Genomic DNA, 15,559 nt, shown 5'->3' with positions numbered 1-15,559 from the left:
GTCCACCTTTCATGGGCTTCTTCTGTCTGTTTTATATAAAACATCCAGAGTTTTGAGCTGTGCTTGGCAGCGGGGATAGGGAAAAGTATGTCTTCCCCCTTTTGGGAAGCAGAGGTCAAGTACCAGGAATTTCCAGTATTACTCTGGCAACCCAAGAGGAGGGATGTGGCTTCGGGTCACTGCGGGAATGGGGGCAGCCACCTGGCTGGGTTGGGGACGGACGCCTGCTAAGAGATTCTCTGTGGTAGGCGACAGCTGATGTTTGTTCTGAAGCAGTTTCCTCCTCTGTGTTTCCAATTACTTCCCATATCTAGAGAAGAAAGAAGTTGAAAGAGAAGGTTATGTGGTTATATTTGGGGCCAGGGAGCGTGGGAGAGGGTGCAGGGCTAGTGATGAAGAGCAGTGGTGGAGGCAGGAGCCAGGAACAGGATGGTGGAGAGCAGGCCACGGCATTGCCACCTGGAACTACCACTGAAGCTCGTGTGGCCCCCAGCTCAGTGGCAGTATGGTGAGAGTGGCCAAAAGCAGCTGAGTCATTGTGACAAGGAGGTTTCATGGGGCGGAGGCAGAGCTCTGGCGTGGCTCTCTCTAAGCTCCCCGCTTTGCTGCTTGGGTGGAGAGAAGGGCCTCTTGCTCTTTGTACTGATCCTGAAGGAAGCGGGGCAGTTCTGGCCCACTGCGCGCTCTCACCCTCTCAGACGTCTGAGCGTCGCCCCTTGCCCAGGTGGGGTCTGGCATGGAGTCAGCGCACGGTCTGCCGTTCCCCTCTCTCATAGCACTCTTCACTCCAGGGATAGGAAGTGCAGCGTCCCCGGAGCGCCACACCCAGTGTTTGACCCTAAGTCCAGCACCCCCCAAAGTACCAAACCCAGTAGAGCAGGGGCCCCCTGGCCCGGGCCAGGAGGTACTGATTCCACTCTGTTGCTTCCCAGGACCCTGGCCAGAGAGGATGCTCAGGACACACGCCAACCTGTGCAAGCTTTGTGCACACATTTTGGGGTGGGGAGAAGCATGGGAGTGAGGTTTGTGGTAAACCTCTAACCCTAGGGAGCGTTTTCTAAAACTCATCAGCTTGAGAACACCTGGAAATGGAGACACGATGGGCTGCACACGGCTGTCCTTATTCATGATTATAGTGAAGCGATGCTGCTGGCTCTCCATAGCGTGGGTGGAACGTGGCCCATGTAATGGGGTGGCAGTGGGTTGTGGGGGGGGGGGTCCTCCTCTTATGTCTTCTTTTCCAGCAAAGGCCAACACATCTTCTCACATCATCTTTGCCTGAAATCTAAGTCTCATTCTTAGTTATGCCAGCTAAGTGGTCTCCACGAGCCCCCATGCTTCCTCCTGAACACTTGAGGAACGGGGTCTCCATCCCCTACCCCTGCAGCTGGAGAAGCAGCCTGGTGAGGGCCAGGGTGGGAGGCAGGAGGCCAGGTAGGAGGCTGTGCTGGTCAGCTAGCCTGGAGCTGTGGGGCCTGAGGGAGGCAGGGGCAGCCACGGTGCAGAGGGGCCGAGCCCACGGGATGGGAGTGAGGGCGTGCCGGTAGGATTTGGAGGCTGATGAGCAATGAGGGCAGAGGTTCAGGATGGCCCTCAGGCTGGCTATTAGAGAGACAGCAATAGCATGTTAAGGTGCAGTGTTGGGATAAGTGTTGGGAAGTTTAGTTTGGAACTTTGAAATGTCTGTGGAGTGTCCAGCAGAGAGGACCAGGAAAGTCTGGCCGGAGCTGGAGCTGGGCCTGGAGCTGGGCCTGGAGCTGGCGCTGGAGCTGGAGCTGGTGCTGGAGCTGGTGCTGGGCCTGGAGCTGGGTCTGGAGCTGGTGCTGGAGCTGGAGGTAGAGATGTTAGAGCCATTGGCATGTTTGATTCCCCAGGAAGAATGCGCAGAGAAGGGTTTGTCACCTGTTTTAAATCCCAACCCTGTCAGTTAAAATAACTGTTAAGTTTTACTTTCTGTAGTTTGTATCACAGACCCCAAAATGACGAGAGTAACCACCGCTGGGTACTTATTATATCCAAGAATTGATTGAGCACTTGACCGATGTTACCTCTTGTACTATTCACAGCAACCCTATTACGTGGTACAGCCCACTGTTCTGCGGTTATGTCCCCTTCATTTTTCTCCCCGGTGCACAGCACACTCCACCTCCCAGCCTGTCCTCCGTCCCTCCAGATTCTCATGCACCCTTGCTCTCAAGTGCCGCACCCTCAGCGAGGTCCTCGCTGCTTGCCTACCACCCCTGCCCTTCCCTGCCCTGTCGCTAGCCCCTCACCTGGCTGTGCTGTTCTGTGCTGTGCTGTGTCATTCCCCAGCACAATGTCATTTGCAAAGGAGAAAATCAATAGGAACAACCGCTAGCATTTCTTGAGCACATACACATCGGTGTCTCATTTATTCCCTTATGGCCACCCTGGCAAGCAGGTACACATTCTTTTTCTTTTATTTCTGCTTTCTGGAGCAGGAGGCTGGGGCTCAGGGGGATGAGCTGATTTTGTCAGCTTACGCAGGGGCAGGAATGAAGGAAGGAAGCTGGCTTCGCTAAGAGAAAATACATTGATGGACAGACTTTGTGTGGAAGACACAATCCCTGCTCCCTTTAGGTTGGCGATATCTGAAGTCCTGGACAGGGGAGCGGAGGATAGATATGCACGTGAGTGTGTGTGTGTGTGTGTGTGTGTGTGTGTGTGTGTGTCTGTGTGTCTGGCTTTCCTCATTACAATTCTTACATTCTATATTAATGATGTCACCTGTTTTGTTTGTTTTCTGCCAAACTCTCATTGCCTAGCATATGTCTGCTACTGTTGGTCTCTAAAATACATATTTGTAGAAGGAAGAAGGGAGGGATGAAGGAAGGAAGAAATGAGAGAGGAAAGGAGGACGGATTGCTTTTCTTCCAGTGGCCCTGAGCCTGTTACCCGCAAAGCCACGAAGCTTTGGCTTTCCGTGTCAAGATGAATTTTGAAGCCGCCCCACCCAGTTCGGCTCCCCCAAATCCTCAGCAAGCTTTGCATCCCCCACTGGCCACACGAGTGTCCTCAGAGGGAGCAGACGCAGCGGAGGAACACCTTGTGACCAGCAGAGAAAACGGCGGTGCTGCTTCACTGAGTGCCCATGAGTAGAGGAGTGGGCACAGCCGCTCTATAAAAGCTCCCTGGCCAGAGCCCCCGGGCAGGCAGTCACTTCTGCCCTCCATCCCCAGAAGGGCCCAGAAATGGCCCTGGGCCTGTGGGTCTTCGGTCTGTTGGCCTCAGCTTGCTTGGTGTCAGCCAACATCTTTGGTGAGTTTTCAGCCGGAGGCCAGGGGACGGGGAGGAAGGGGCTCTCAGGCCAGAGCTCCCAAGTCAGCGGCCTCTCTGCCGGGGCCTTTGAATATTTAGGATCTCATGAAATCCCTACCGTGTCCAGAGGTGGGTTATTTGCCCTTTCCTTTACAGAGGAAGAGACAGGTTCACAGAGGTGGACTGAACTGTCTAAGTCACAGAGCCAGTGGTTGGTAGACATGCAATGGGAAACCAGATCTTCCTAATTTAATTCGAACTCACCCATCTCACCCTATTAGCAAATTTTTGACATTGATATTGTTTTATATTATTCCCTTAGGTATCTCAACTCATAGGTCATTTATGCAAAGTATTTGAATAGTCAGCAGGTAGTGCAAATACCAAATCTACCTATGGAGTGAAATAGACCACGGCTCAGACACTTACTGTGTGACTTTGGATAAATCTAAGTTAATTCAATCTTCCTGTGGTTGTGATTTCTGAGTAAGCCCTTGCATGTTTCATGCCTTCTTAATGGGAAATAAGACAGGTGGGAGGTGCTAATTAATTTGCATTCCTACTATGTGCCAGGAAGGTACTGTCTGCAGGGAGTGCTTTGATAAATTCTAGAACCTCCTCTGTGGTGTTCTGACCTAACTCAGCCTCGGCATGTAGAAACGAGCAGCCCAAGAGTTTATGTTGAATCATCTGGCCAGCAGTGTGACCTCGAGAGGTGACTTTCACTGTCCCTGTCTTAGAGCCACATGGGTACAATAGAGATACCGCCCCTGCCCCAGCGGAGTGTCGAGGACTAAAGGAGCTAATGTCACACTCGGAAAATTGTGAACATAATGGTCAGCCGTGACGCTGCACATGAGACCCAGAAGAGCATCTGGGCTTAAGGGAGCCCATCTTGCTTACTGGGATCCAGTCCACACTCTCTGATGAGTCGCTCCCTTTTTGTAGAATACCAGGTGGATGCCCAGCCTCTTCGTCCCTGCGAGGTGCAGAGGGAAAGTGCCTTTCTGAAGCGAGCAGACTACGTTCCCCAGTGCGCAGAAGATGGCAGCTTCCAGTAAGGCTTATGCCAGCCACGTGGACGCTCGGGGCCACGAGGCCTTCAAGCACAGCCCACCCCTCAGCTCTGCCCCCTGCTATGCCCTTCACGCCTCTCCATGGACTGAGATGTGGCCACTGTCATTTGGAGGGTGTCCACCTTGTGTCGTGGTTCCCTAGGCCCGTCAACGCTGGGTGATGTGCCCCAGGGGGCCCCGATCCATGCTTCACCCCAGCCAGCCTCCACGACTTCCCTTCTTGTCCTGCCAAACCTTTCACCGTAATTGTTTTGATAAAAGGTGGAGGCAGGTGAAGTGATACACGCTGTGGTACCTCCCCCTCCTCCTCTTGCCCTCCTGAAGAGTCAGAGGTGGAGGGAGCAGACGATGGCGGCACTGCCAGGTCAATGGCTGCTGGGTCCAGCGCTGGGCTGTGTTCTGCGATTTCCCCAGGAGGGGCATTTCGGCTGCCCTATCGTGGACTTAGGTCCAGGATAGTCTCCCTGGAGGGTGGGGTGATCATCTAAACAAGCCCCTCCCCCAAGGCACAGGGATCCTTTGTACACGATGCAATGTAACGTCCCAGGCTGTTCCCGTCACACTGAACTAGGGGCGATCCCTGGCAGGACTGCGTTCTGGGAACAGCCCTCCCTGCCTCCATTCTCTGTGCCTACAAAACTCTTATAGCCTCCCCAGAGTGCAAAGTGACACTTCTAGTATGGTCCCTGCTTGGATCCCTGGTAATACTAGGGTGGCAGAGGGGGTTGGAGGACAGCTCACCTTCACCGGCCTTATTTATGCAGCTGTTCCACATCCCTTGTTCCAGCCACTTGCAGTTGCAGCCACCCACCCATTCCTCCTCAGGAGGCTGTTCTCTTTGCCTGGAACCCTTTTTCCCTTCTCTGCCCCTCATCATCCCACCAGCCTCAGTGTAGTTGTCACATCCCCTGGGGAACTTTATGCATGTGCTTCCCTGTGTCACCCGTAACCAAGGCCCAGCTCTCTGCTGGCCCTGACCCCCCATGAGGTGTCCCCACCCCTGGTCCATGTAAGGAGGGTGCTGCCTTTACCCTCTGCAGCCTCCATGTGGCTGAAGCGTCACAACCAGGGGACATTTAGTTAGAGCTTGCTGAAGGGAAAGCTGGCGAGTGAGGGAGGCGCTGCCCGGGTTAGCCAGATGGAAAAGGAGAGCTTTTCCTTTCCCAAGTCACTTGCCCCCTCCACTCCAATCTCTCCCGAATTTACTGAATGAAAACTTGGAACAGTGGAAAGGCACAAGAAAGGTAACCGGGGTTGTGGCTTCGGGAGCCCATAACGGCATCCATGTGCCATGTCTCTTCTGCCCTCAGGACTGTCCAGTGCCAGAACGATGGCCGCTCCTGCTGGTGTGTGGGTGCCGACGGCAGGGAAGTGCCTGGCAGCAGGCAGCCTGGGCGACCCATGGCCTGTAAGTGTGAAAGGGGGTCAAAGGGGGCGTCCCATGGGAAGGGGGCTCTTGCTAGGACCACTCACATCGGCAAAGAGCACTGGGCTTGGAGTGTGACCGGCCATGTGTTGTTCTGAGTTTCTGTCTTCCTCTGACTTAGGGCAACAGTCCTGCACCAGAGGTCCTATTTCCCATAGGACTGCTGTGAAAATGAAATGGGAGAGTCAAGTCACTTGTTCAGCAAATAGCTATGGAGTTCCCCCCTCCCCTCCTTAGTGCCGGGGAGCTGGCCTGGTGCTGACTGAACCATGGCAAGCAGACCTCAGGGGCCTCTGAACCAGGAAGTGGCGCAGTGTTTTCTCATCTAAGGTGTTTCTCAAATTTGAGACTTAGGTGAAAAGTTTCCTGTTAAGATTAATTATTGTATGAGCAAAGAAACATAGTCCCCACTTAAAGCATGTCAGAGTTAAGCCTAAAACCAAGGTCAGCGTAAACTGGTCACCTTGAAACAGTGAAATTGAGCCTAGAACCAAGCTGCCCTTTACCGGGGAAAAGCTCTGTTTTGGGCATTGGTTTTCGCAGCCAGCATGGATGGCTCGGGGAGCAGGCTGGCTCCCAGCACCCTGATGGAGTGACCCAGCCAGGGCACACACCCTCACTGAGTGTGCAGCAGGAATATAGGCTCTGCCTCACAGGTAAAACACCAGACACATAGTAGGCATTCAACAGGGGCAGAAATATTAACGTAACTAATCCTCACGCACCCGAAGAAGGCCTTTGTATTAGGTTCTATGGATAAACCAAGCGAGGCACAGAGTGGTGAAGCGACTTCCCCAAGGTCACACAGTGAGCACATAGGGACATTTGGATTCAGATGAGCTCTGTCAAAAGCTAGGCCTGTACTCCATTCACACCCACAGCTGAAGCACCAGAGCGGCACGGTGTCTGGGTGACAGATGGGGGCCAGGGGAGCCTGCTCTTGTCTGATTCAGTCTGCAGGGTACTGGAAGGAAACCTGGAATAAATGTGGGCCGTCGGGATGCTGCGCCTGAGCCTGCCCCCAGCTCACTGAGCATCCACGCGTGGCCTGGTGGTTCCCCCTCAGCTGTGGGAAGGACCTCCTTCCCCCCCCCCCACTAGGCAGGGAGCTCAAGTCCTCCCGGGCTGACACCCCGAAGCTGTCCCTGCAGCCCCGCTGTGACACCGCTCTTCGTGCCCTTAGGTCTGTCCTTCTGCCAGCTGCAGAAGCAGGAAGTCTTGCTGAGCACCTACATCAACAACACAGCCGCCGCCTACCTCCCTCAGTGCCAGGATTCGGGGAGCTACACGCCAGTGCAGTGTGACGTGCGGCGGGAGCAGTGCTGGTGTGTGGACACCGAAGGGATGGAGGTGTACGGGACGCGGCAGCAGGGGAGGCCCAGGCGATGTAAGTCTCACCCACCCACTGTGCTGCCTTCCACACCCCCACCAAAACGGTCAGGTCTCCCCGCCAAAGGCAGAGAACCTGGCCCGCAGTGCAGGAATGAAAGTGCTTAAGGAGGGTTTGACCACTTCACCTACTTCCACACGGCACGTGATCATTATTCACTGGATGAGAGAAGGAAGCAGAAACGGGATTTCCATGAGCCCTTGCACGTCTCCTCCTGCAGACCTTAGTCCCTGTTTGGGTCTCTAACCGTCACACGGGCAGCATGAATGTATGCCCACAGACTGCAGACGCACGCGCACCTACTCACACCTAAGACTTGAACATTTTCCCTTGGGAATTTTAGGTCCAAGGAGCTGTGAAATAAGGAACCGCCGTCTTCTCCACGGGGTGGGCGACAAGTCGCCACCCCAGTGTTCTCCAGATGGAGAGTTTTTGCCCGTCCAGTGCAAGTTCGTCAACACCACCGACGTGATGGTTTTCGACTTGGTCCATAACTACAACAGGTAAGGGAAGCCCGCCTCTGGGGCTTGCCCATCGCTGGGCGCCCCTCCTTCCTATCTCTCCTGCCATAGCCTGTGCGCACGTGGGGGCTGGGTGCTGTGACGTGTCACACAAGCACCTGGCACCGGTGGACATCTGAAGGGTGACAGCATTTTTAACAAAGAAAGCTGGCAACAGCTACGCGAATGAAAAATACATGAGCCCTCTGGACCAGCCAGCCCATGGAAATAAAAACACCAGAATGTGAAGACATATGTACAAGGATGTCTACTGCTTCGGTTTTCGTTGCAGCAGAAAACTGGGAACAAAGTGAGTGAGCAACCCGAGGGATGGCTGAATCAATGTGTATCCACCGTACATATTTACGCAGCCAGTAGACAGAATGCGTTAGAACTACACCAGTTGACTGGGAAAGGATTCTGCAGCATATTATGAATATATATAAGATATAAAGTACAGAGAGCACAACATGATTTAATTTTTAGAAAACAAACAAGAAACGGATCCCCTTATGTGCACATATGAATATATGATTACGCTTGCGTCTGTAGAGCACTGGTGAGCACAGAGAAAAATGTGCAGAAGCACGTGGTCAGGTTGCTGTGGAGAAAAGAGGGAATGGGGTGACGGGACTTGGCAGAAAAGGGAAAAAGACTGCCCTGTGAAAAGCATGGATATGATCATACTTACGTATTTTTGTAAATCGTGTGTTTGTATGCACTTAGGACTAAGTTTAAAGATTTAAAAACAAGTATAAAAAGGGAGCTGCATTCTAGATCTCAGCCCAAATAATCAGGTAGCCTGGTTATTCCGGATGGCTGCTTCATTATTATAAAGGGTGCCACAAAGACTTCAGATACCCTGCTTCCCCCAAAATAAGACCTAGCTGGACCATACGCTCTAATGTGTGTTTTGGAGCAAAAATTAATATAAGACCCGGTCTTAGCTTACTATAAGACCGGGTATAATATAATATAATATAATATAATATAATATAATATAATATAATATAATGCCAGGCCTTATGTTAATTTTTGCCCTAAAAGATACATTAGAGCTGATGGACCGGCTGGGTCTTATTTTAGGGGCAGCGCAGTAGAATTGGAACGGCCTGAGTACAGCAGTAGTTCCCTCTTAGCCGCAGTTTCGCTTTCCGTGGTTTTAGTTACCCTAGGTCAACTGCACTCAAGAAATATTAAATGGAAAATTCCAGAAATAAGCAATTTGTAAGTTTGAAATTGCGCACCACTCTGAGTAGCGTGAGGCTATCTCTCGAGTCCCGCTGGGTCCCACTGAGGACGTGACTCATCCCTTTGTCCAGCGTCTCCAAGCTGTAGACGCTCCCGCCTGTTAGTCCCTTAGTAGGCGTCTTGGTGATCAGATCGATGGACTGTCGTGCTGTCGCAGTGTTTATGTTCACGTCACCCTGATTTTACTTCAGAATGACCCCAAAGCACAACAGTAGTGATGCTGGCAGTTTGGATATGCCAGAGAGGTGCCGGAATGTGCTTCCTTTATGTGAAAGGTGAGTACAGTACAATTAGATATTTTGAGAGAGAGACCACATTCACATAACTTGTACTACAGTATATCATTATAATTGTTCTATTTCATTATTGGTTATTGTTGTTAACCTCTTACTGTGCCTAAGTTACAAATTAAACTTTATCGTAGGTATGCATGCATAGGAAAAAGCATAGTATATATAGGATTCAGTACTATCCGTGGTTTCAGGCCGTTCCCTGGAAGGGGGTAGAGGTCTCAGACTGTATCCCCCACGGATAAGAGCGGGGGCGACTGGAAACATCAGTAAGAATATCAGGCTGAGAATACTGATAGCAATTCTCCTGGGCAACCTGAGCTTTACGTGGCTCCCAAACAAGCAGTCTCTCCCCTGTGAGACAGACGGGATTCTTTCTCATGTCTGTGCTGGGAGGGCTCCCAGGCTAGCAGCCTGGGAATAGCAACTGTCCCATATGCTGGGCTTGTTTGAGCTGCACGATGTTTTAAAAACGGGGGAATTTTAAGTTGAATTCTATGAAATTTCTGTCTGTGTAGGTAAAACTAGTTGAACATCAGCAATTTCATACATTCAACCTAATACACCAAATTCTGAATTCCTGGTTCTAAAGAACAAGGGTGGGGGCTGTTCGAATTCTCCCACAGCACCAAGAAACTGGCCTTAAACTGTTCTTTCTGGACTGAGCGCACCTTCCTCCAGCCCCCCAACCCCTAGTGCTCCGGGTCCCTCCACGTCCTGTTGCTATATTAGTCCTGCCTGCTCCATCCATCTGCATTACTTACTCCATACCATCTGCCATGGTGACTCTCGTTTGGACTCTGCCACTGCTTGGCACAGTGACCTGGTCACTTACCCTCTCTGAGCCTCAGTGTCCCCATCTGTAAAATGGAGGCAGCGCCCTGCTCGTTAGCTCATGGTAAAGATCTGATGAGATCTCGTCTATGAAACTACTGTGACCATTGTAAATTATTACACATCTGTAGGATCTGTAGGGAGTCCTCCTGTATCACCCAGCTTCAGCAAATGTGGATGAGATCTTTCTCCCCAGGCCCGGAGAAGGGTCTGCCTGTGAGCAGCACATCAGAATCTCCAAACAGTCTGATTTACTGATGTTTATTGATGCAAACCAGTGAGTGCTCAGTTCAAGTTCAACTAGTGCTGACTACATGCAGGGAATTTGGCATCGTTTTACCCACCTCAATATTTTCAAAAATAATTGGAGGGATAATTATGGTCTCTAGCATACAAATGAGGAATCTGAAACATAGAGGTTAAGGAACTTACCCAAAGAAGCCAATTAGTGGGAGTTAGAGCTGTCTGGTTCCTTTTACTATCCCATGCAATCTCGATTCAGTGCACAACACAGAGTCTTGCACGCAGTAGGCCTACAATCAATGCTTACACCGTGGTCGAAGGTGCCAGCTTGAGGCACAATTCACAGCTCCTTCCACAAGAGGGCAGTCGAGTTAAATGCAAAAGTTCAGGACTGAGCATCCATTGTTTAGGACAAACAAAAAAATTTACTCCTGAAACGGGATCTTTTCTTTTTGTAAGCAAGCATGTCTCAGAGCGAATTTTGATTTAGGAAGGTCATGGGAAGGGTCAGGTAGTTGGTTACTGGAAGCCTACCCATAATCAGGAATTTTCTGATAAGCAGACCTGGGCAATGCCAGGCCCACCAACTCTATTGGGCACAGTGGCAGGAGCCGTGGAGGCCACGTGGAGAGTCTAGACATAGCACGTAGGGCTGCCAGATTAAAAAAAATAAAAAATACAGGATGACCAGTTATATTTGAATTCAGATAAGCAAGGAGTAATTTTGTAATATAAGTATGTCCCTAGTATTGCACCAAGAATTTTAAGTCTGGGGTGGGGGTTACAGCTTAATAACTATCGGACTAGGATTTAGACAATAATGGGTGGTACTGGAGGAAAGCAGAGTGGGTGCTAGGAGGCGACCCTATGAGTTTGGAAGCTGCTGTGCCGGTCCAGGTGAGAGGTGATGACTTGGGCCAGCGTAGGTGATGGAGAGGAGGATGCGGAGATGGGATGAGGCTGGAGGAATGTTTACTAGGTGAAATCCACAGAACTTGGTGAAGGACTAGATAAGCAGGCTGAGGGAGCGGGAGAGTCAGGATGACTCTGAGGTCTTCTTTCTAGAAGGATGGTAGAGGATGCGTTTGGGAAGGAAAAGTCACAAATTTGATTTTGGAGTATTGAATCTGAGGGGACTTTGGGGGGAAAGTTCAACTGGAGAAGTGGTGTCAGGCAGTTGACTTACGTCTATGGGGTCACAGAAAGGCCAGAAAGCTGTGGGCAGCCTATGTGCCAACTTGTTGTGGGCTCTTAATGCGTTGGGTGATAATTTGCACTTGAACTTGGCCCTCGCGTCTGCCCGTTGGAAGCGGGCTCTTTTGCCTCGGGAGGAAAGCCGCTGCTCACGGCACCTATTTGGCTGGTGACTTTTACAAAACTATGTTGTGATGGGAAGTAAGCTTTGCTGGTTCTTGTGACTCTTCCCCCGTCTTTCAGAGGCCCTTGCCCAAATATCAATTAGGGAAACGTATTCTGGCTAAACATGGTAGGTAGTGGGGCTGAGAGCTGGTGCCGTTACCCAGGCCGCAGTGACCCGAGTTACAAGGGAGTTCACTCATTTCCTAATTGGCCCTTGTCCTTAGTGACTATGCTCACTCAAAGTTCCTTAGCAACCAGTCTCACTTCCAGTGCCTTGGCCACCCAAGCTTTCCAGATAATTCAGTGGGAAGGATCAGCTGGATCTTAACCTGTGGCCAAGGGGCAGCATTACTCAAATATGGGAGTGGCCGAGTGGACTGATCATTTGATGACCGTCCTGTGAGGGAGCGGCGGTGGCCTGCTGGGCACCGGGCGCCATGCCAGGTCACAGCTCCAGCATTGAGGAGCGTCCCTCTAGTGCAGGAGAGAAGCAAATAAAATGCTAAATTTATTAACTGATGGTTACATTTCTGTGGGCGGAGTTACAGTGTGTGTGTGGGGGGGTGTCAGCTACCTGAGCCCAGAGCCATGGATGCTACTCTGCCAATGAGCAGGACCCGATTTCTGGCTGGGACTGACATTTTCTATTCCACCGAGCCTTAACTGTGATTTCTCCAACTCTAGTTTGGCACAGTCAGAGCGTAAACTCAGCAATGCCATCATTTCCCCTTCCACTGTAATTTTCTTTCTCGAGGGCTCTTCTACGGCCGTCCCCAAATGTTGCTTTTTATTCAACAAAAGGGAAACATCTGTTTTCACTAGATGAAATTATTTTTAGTTTTTAAATTTTGTGTTGATTTTTCTCTTTCCGCTTTCTTCTGACATGCCCGGAACGGGATGGAAGTGGAAAATAGAGGAATTCGCGAGGAAGCAAAGTAAGGGTGGGAAATAAGAATAAAGCAAGGCAAACATTGCTACACACCATTCAATCGAGAAAGTGTTAACAGATGTGAGGTGCTGCACACTTTTCTCAGCTTCCTATAACCAGAGAAAGGAAGAACAGTCCAAGTTATTTGGTTTCTACCAGATAAAAACAAACCAGTTTCTCAGAGGAACACAATTTTTTCTTTTACTGAGGAGGCAAAGAGCTGTGTTCCCCAGACCCTTATAAAGGAGATAAGGCCACATGCCGCAGAGGACCACATGACTTGACAATGTGCTGTGGCCAACAAGACCATCGGTTTTCTAAGGCCAGTGCCTTAGAAAGGCTCAGTTGGCACATTTTCACGCACAGCGTTGCAATGGTTGAGATGTTTGGGTTCTGGCCTGCTCCACCAGACCCGTGCCTCCCTCTGTGACCCCATCCTGTTAGGTTTCCCTTCTGCCCGCACTGTGGGCCTCTTTCTCCCACCTTGAAGTGGGCGGCATGTTCATGACCTTGGCCGTAGTCTCCATTCCTCCATTCTCTCCTTGTTAAATCATCATTCTTAGCTTTAGAATCCCACTCAAGGCTCACTTCCTTTGAGAGCAGGACAGGTCCCAAACTCAGCGGACCCACGTCTTAGGATGGAACCAGAGCTGTCCGCCATTCGTCAGGATGTTAGGTGCAGGTTCAGTAGTTTCGTTTTTCTTGGGGTGACAGAGGAGGGTTGGGAATCTAATGAGAAGGAGGTGGAAAGCACGGCAGAGGCCCTCATGCCTTGGGTGACATTAAAGCACCAATGGCAATAGCTGAAGCTGCAAATAAGCCAGCATAGTGCCATTGATATACTGGGGGAGGAGTCCGGCATTCATAGACGGTGATATTGTTTCAGAAATCAGCCACAAATCAGATGGTATCACATTGAATTTGGGGAACAAAGGAAATTGAGGGAATTTCAGACTTGAAGTTACTGTTGACTGCAGGGCAGGGATCCCTAAGGACCATGCTCTGTTTAACTGTAGCCTCCCCATCGGGCCAGCTGCTGCTGTCAAAAGAGCATGGGCAGTGGACTCAGGATATCTGGCCCGTGGTCCTGGCTCCGTGATCTTGAACCAATCAGTTCATCACTCTGAACCCCAGTTTCCTCATTTGTGAAACGGAGCTTTTTAAGGGTTGCCATGAAGGTTAAATGAGATCATGTATGGAGCTTGCTTGGCGTAGTGTCTGATCATTCAGGACATGCCACCTGTTATTATTTTTATTAGGAGTTATTAATAATAGTGATCATCATATGTGGTTAGGCCAGGACTGGAATTCTGATGTGTCCGGCTCCATCCAGGTTCTTAGTATGTTCACTGTACACAGAGGGCTTAAAGATGACAGTGCTAGGTGTCTGCCCCACAGGTGAGCAGAGAATAGCCCTGGAAAGTCCAGGTGGCAGTAGCTGGCCTTAGGATGGTCTTCCTGGGAGGATGGGAGGACCCTCCCTCTAGCCAAAGCCACGGTGTTCTCCAATATGCAAGAAGAATGATTCCAGAGTGAGGTCCATGCAAAAAGCACAGGGATGTCCAGGTCCTGGGAAGCTTACAAGACCAGCAACCTGGAGAGAAGTGCTCCACCTGAAGGTGACGGGAGGAAGAAGGCTCAGAGACCCTGTTGGTCTCATGGGCCCCGGGACAGGACGTTGAATTGGGCCTTTGGGTTGAATCGGCAGAACATGGGACTAAAGTGATTTCAACATCCTGTGCCTTATGCTGAAATGGGTTTCAGAACCTTGAGCCAACCAGGTGACCCTTGAATACATTCATCCAGCATGTATGTCTTCAACATCCATTAGATGCCAGGAAAAGCGGGGTGCCAGGCATGCAGGAAAGAGTGTCAGGACAGAACAGAGTCACGTGCCTTTCAGGATATGGGGCAGAAACCAAGTACAACCAAATGCACATGGAAGAATACTGTTGGCAGAGGTAGTTATCGTGTGCTGCACGAGGCCTGGGTTTGAACCATTATTTCAAGATGGTAGCCAACATACTTTATCTCCTTAACCTCTAAAGTGGGGATGAAAAAAACACCACCTGCCTTTGAGGAGCATGCAGTGGGCTAAACAAGTCAATGTGTGTTAAACATTTTGCAGATTGTCTTTTACAAAGTAGTGCTCAATAAATGGAAGTGCTCATTATACTATTATTAGCCCTTCTAGCATTGAATTATCCCAGGTTCCAGTTAATGAACCTTCAATCAGTAGCAACTGGGCAAAGCGAGTTTTCAGTTTCTATTATGCATAACTCACTTGCCATGACATTCTTTTTTATTTAGCTCACATACACATAATAATAGACCAACGACAAGGAAAGAAAATCCATAATTCTATAGCACTTTGCTTTGCATTGTTTTGCATATTCATTTCAATTCAAATTAGCGAATGCTCCTTACACCCCCACATTTTGGCTCTGAGCCGTTCCTGCATAATACATCACCTTCCAATATTGGTTCATTTCCATTGTAGTAATTGCCATGTGTGGACAGGCCATTTTGCATTTTGTCCTTTTTACATAATGCTATGTACACATCCACTAAGGGCATTTACCATAATGTAGTTCTTAATTTTCCTAAGGTTATACACTCAGATTGTTTTCAAGAGTTTGCTAAACTAGATTCCACCTCTGTGCTCAGAGCTGCTGCTTCTGCTAACTCATCATGTGGGGATGGATCTCCAGACATTAAGCTTGATTCACATGTACCACCAGCTTTATAGGGCACAAATACAATCTCTCAATGTTCTATAAAGATGGAAAGTTCCTCTCTGGTTGCTAAATCATTGCACATGGGAACAACTCCTTAATCTGGCTTGACATCACCTTAATTGCCTCTTCCAGGATGAGGAACCCAGCCAATTAGCGCCTTACAGCAATTGCCAGGTCAGACATGCGTTATATGTACTTTTTCTTAACGTACAAAAAGGATTGTGCAGCCCTTGTTAGTGATGTCA

General features: G+C 50.0%; 1 protein-coding gene across 1 annotated transcript in view; it reads left to right on the top strand.

Moving 5' to 3' along the window:
* The first annotated feature begins 3,197 nt into the window (after nt 1-3,197).
* The window catches only part of TG (thyroglobulin), a 211,028-nt gene continuing 198,666 nt past the window's right edge, over nt 3,198-15,559 (top strand). Inside the window, exons 1-5 of the mRNA XM_019724102.3 lie at nt 3,198-3,279; nt 4,228-4,336; nt 5,666-5,763; nt 6,965-7,168; nt 7,515-7,674. Coding sequence (XP_019579661.3) covers nt 3,213-3,279; nt 4,228-4,336; nt 5,666-5,763; nt 6,965-7,168; nt 7,515-7,674 — 638 coding nt within the window. The 5' untranslated portion in view covers nt 3,198-3,212. The remainder of the gene's footprint in view (nt 3,280-4,227; nt 4,337-5,665; nt 5,764-6,964; nt 7,169-7,514; nt 7,675-15,559) is intronic.

The sequence above is a fragment of the Rhinolophus sinicus genome, chromosome 6 (genome assembly GCF_057876585.1).
Source record: "Rhinolophus sinicus isolate RSI-liver-muscle chromosome 6, RSI-T2T, whole genome shotgun sequence".
NCBI lineage: Eukaryota > Metazoa > Chordata > Mammalia > Chiroptera > Rhinolophidae > Rhinolophus > Rhinolophus sinicus.
This window is presented reverse-complemented; position numbering and strand designations above follow the sequence as displayed.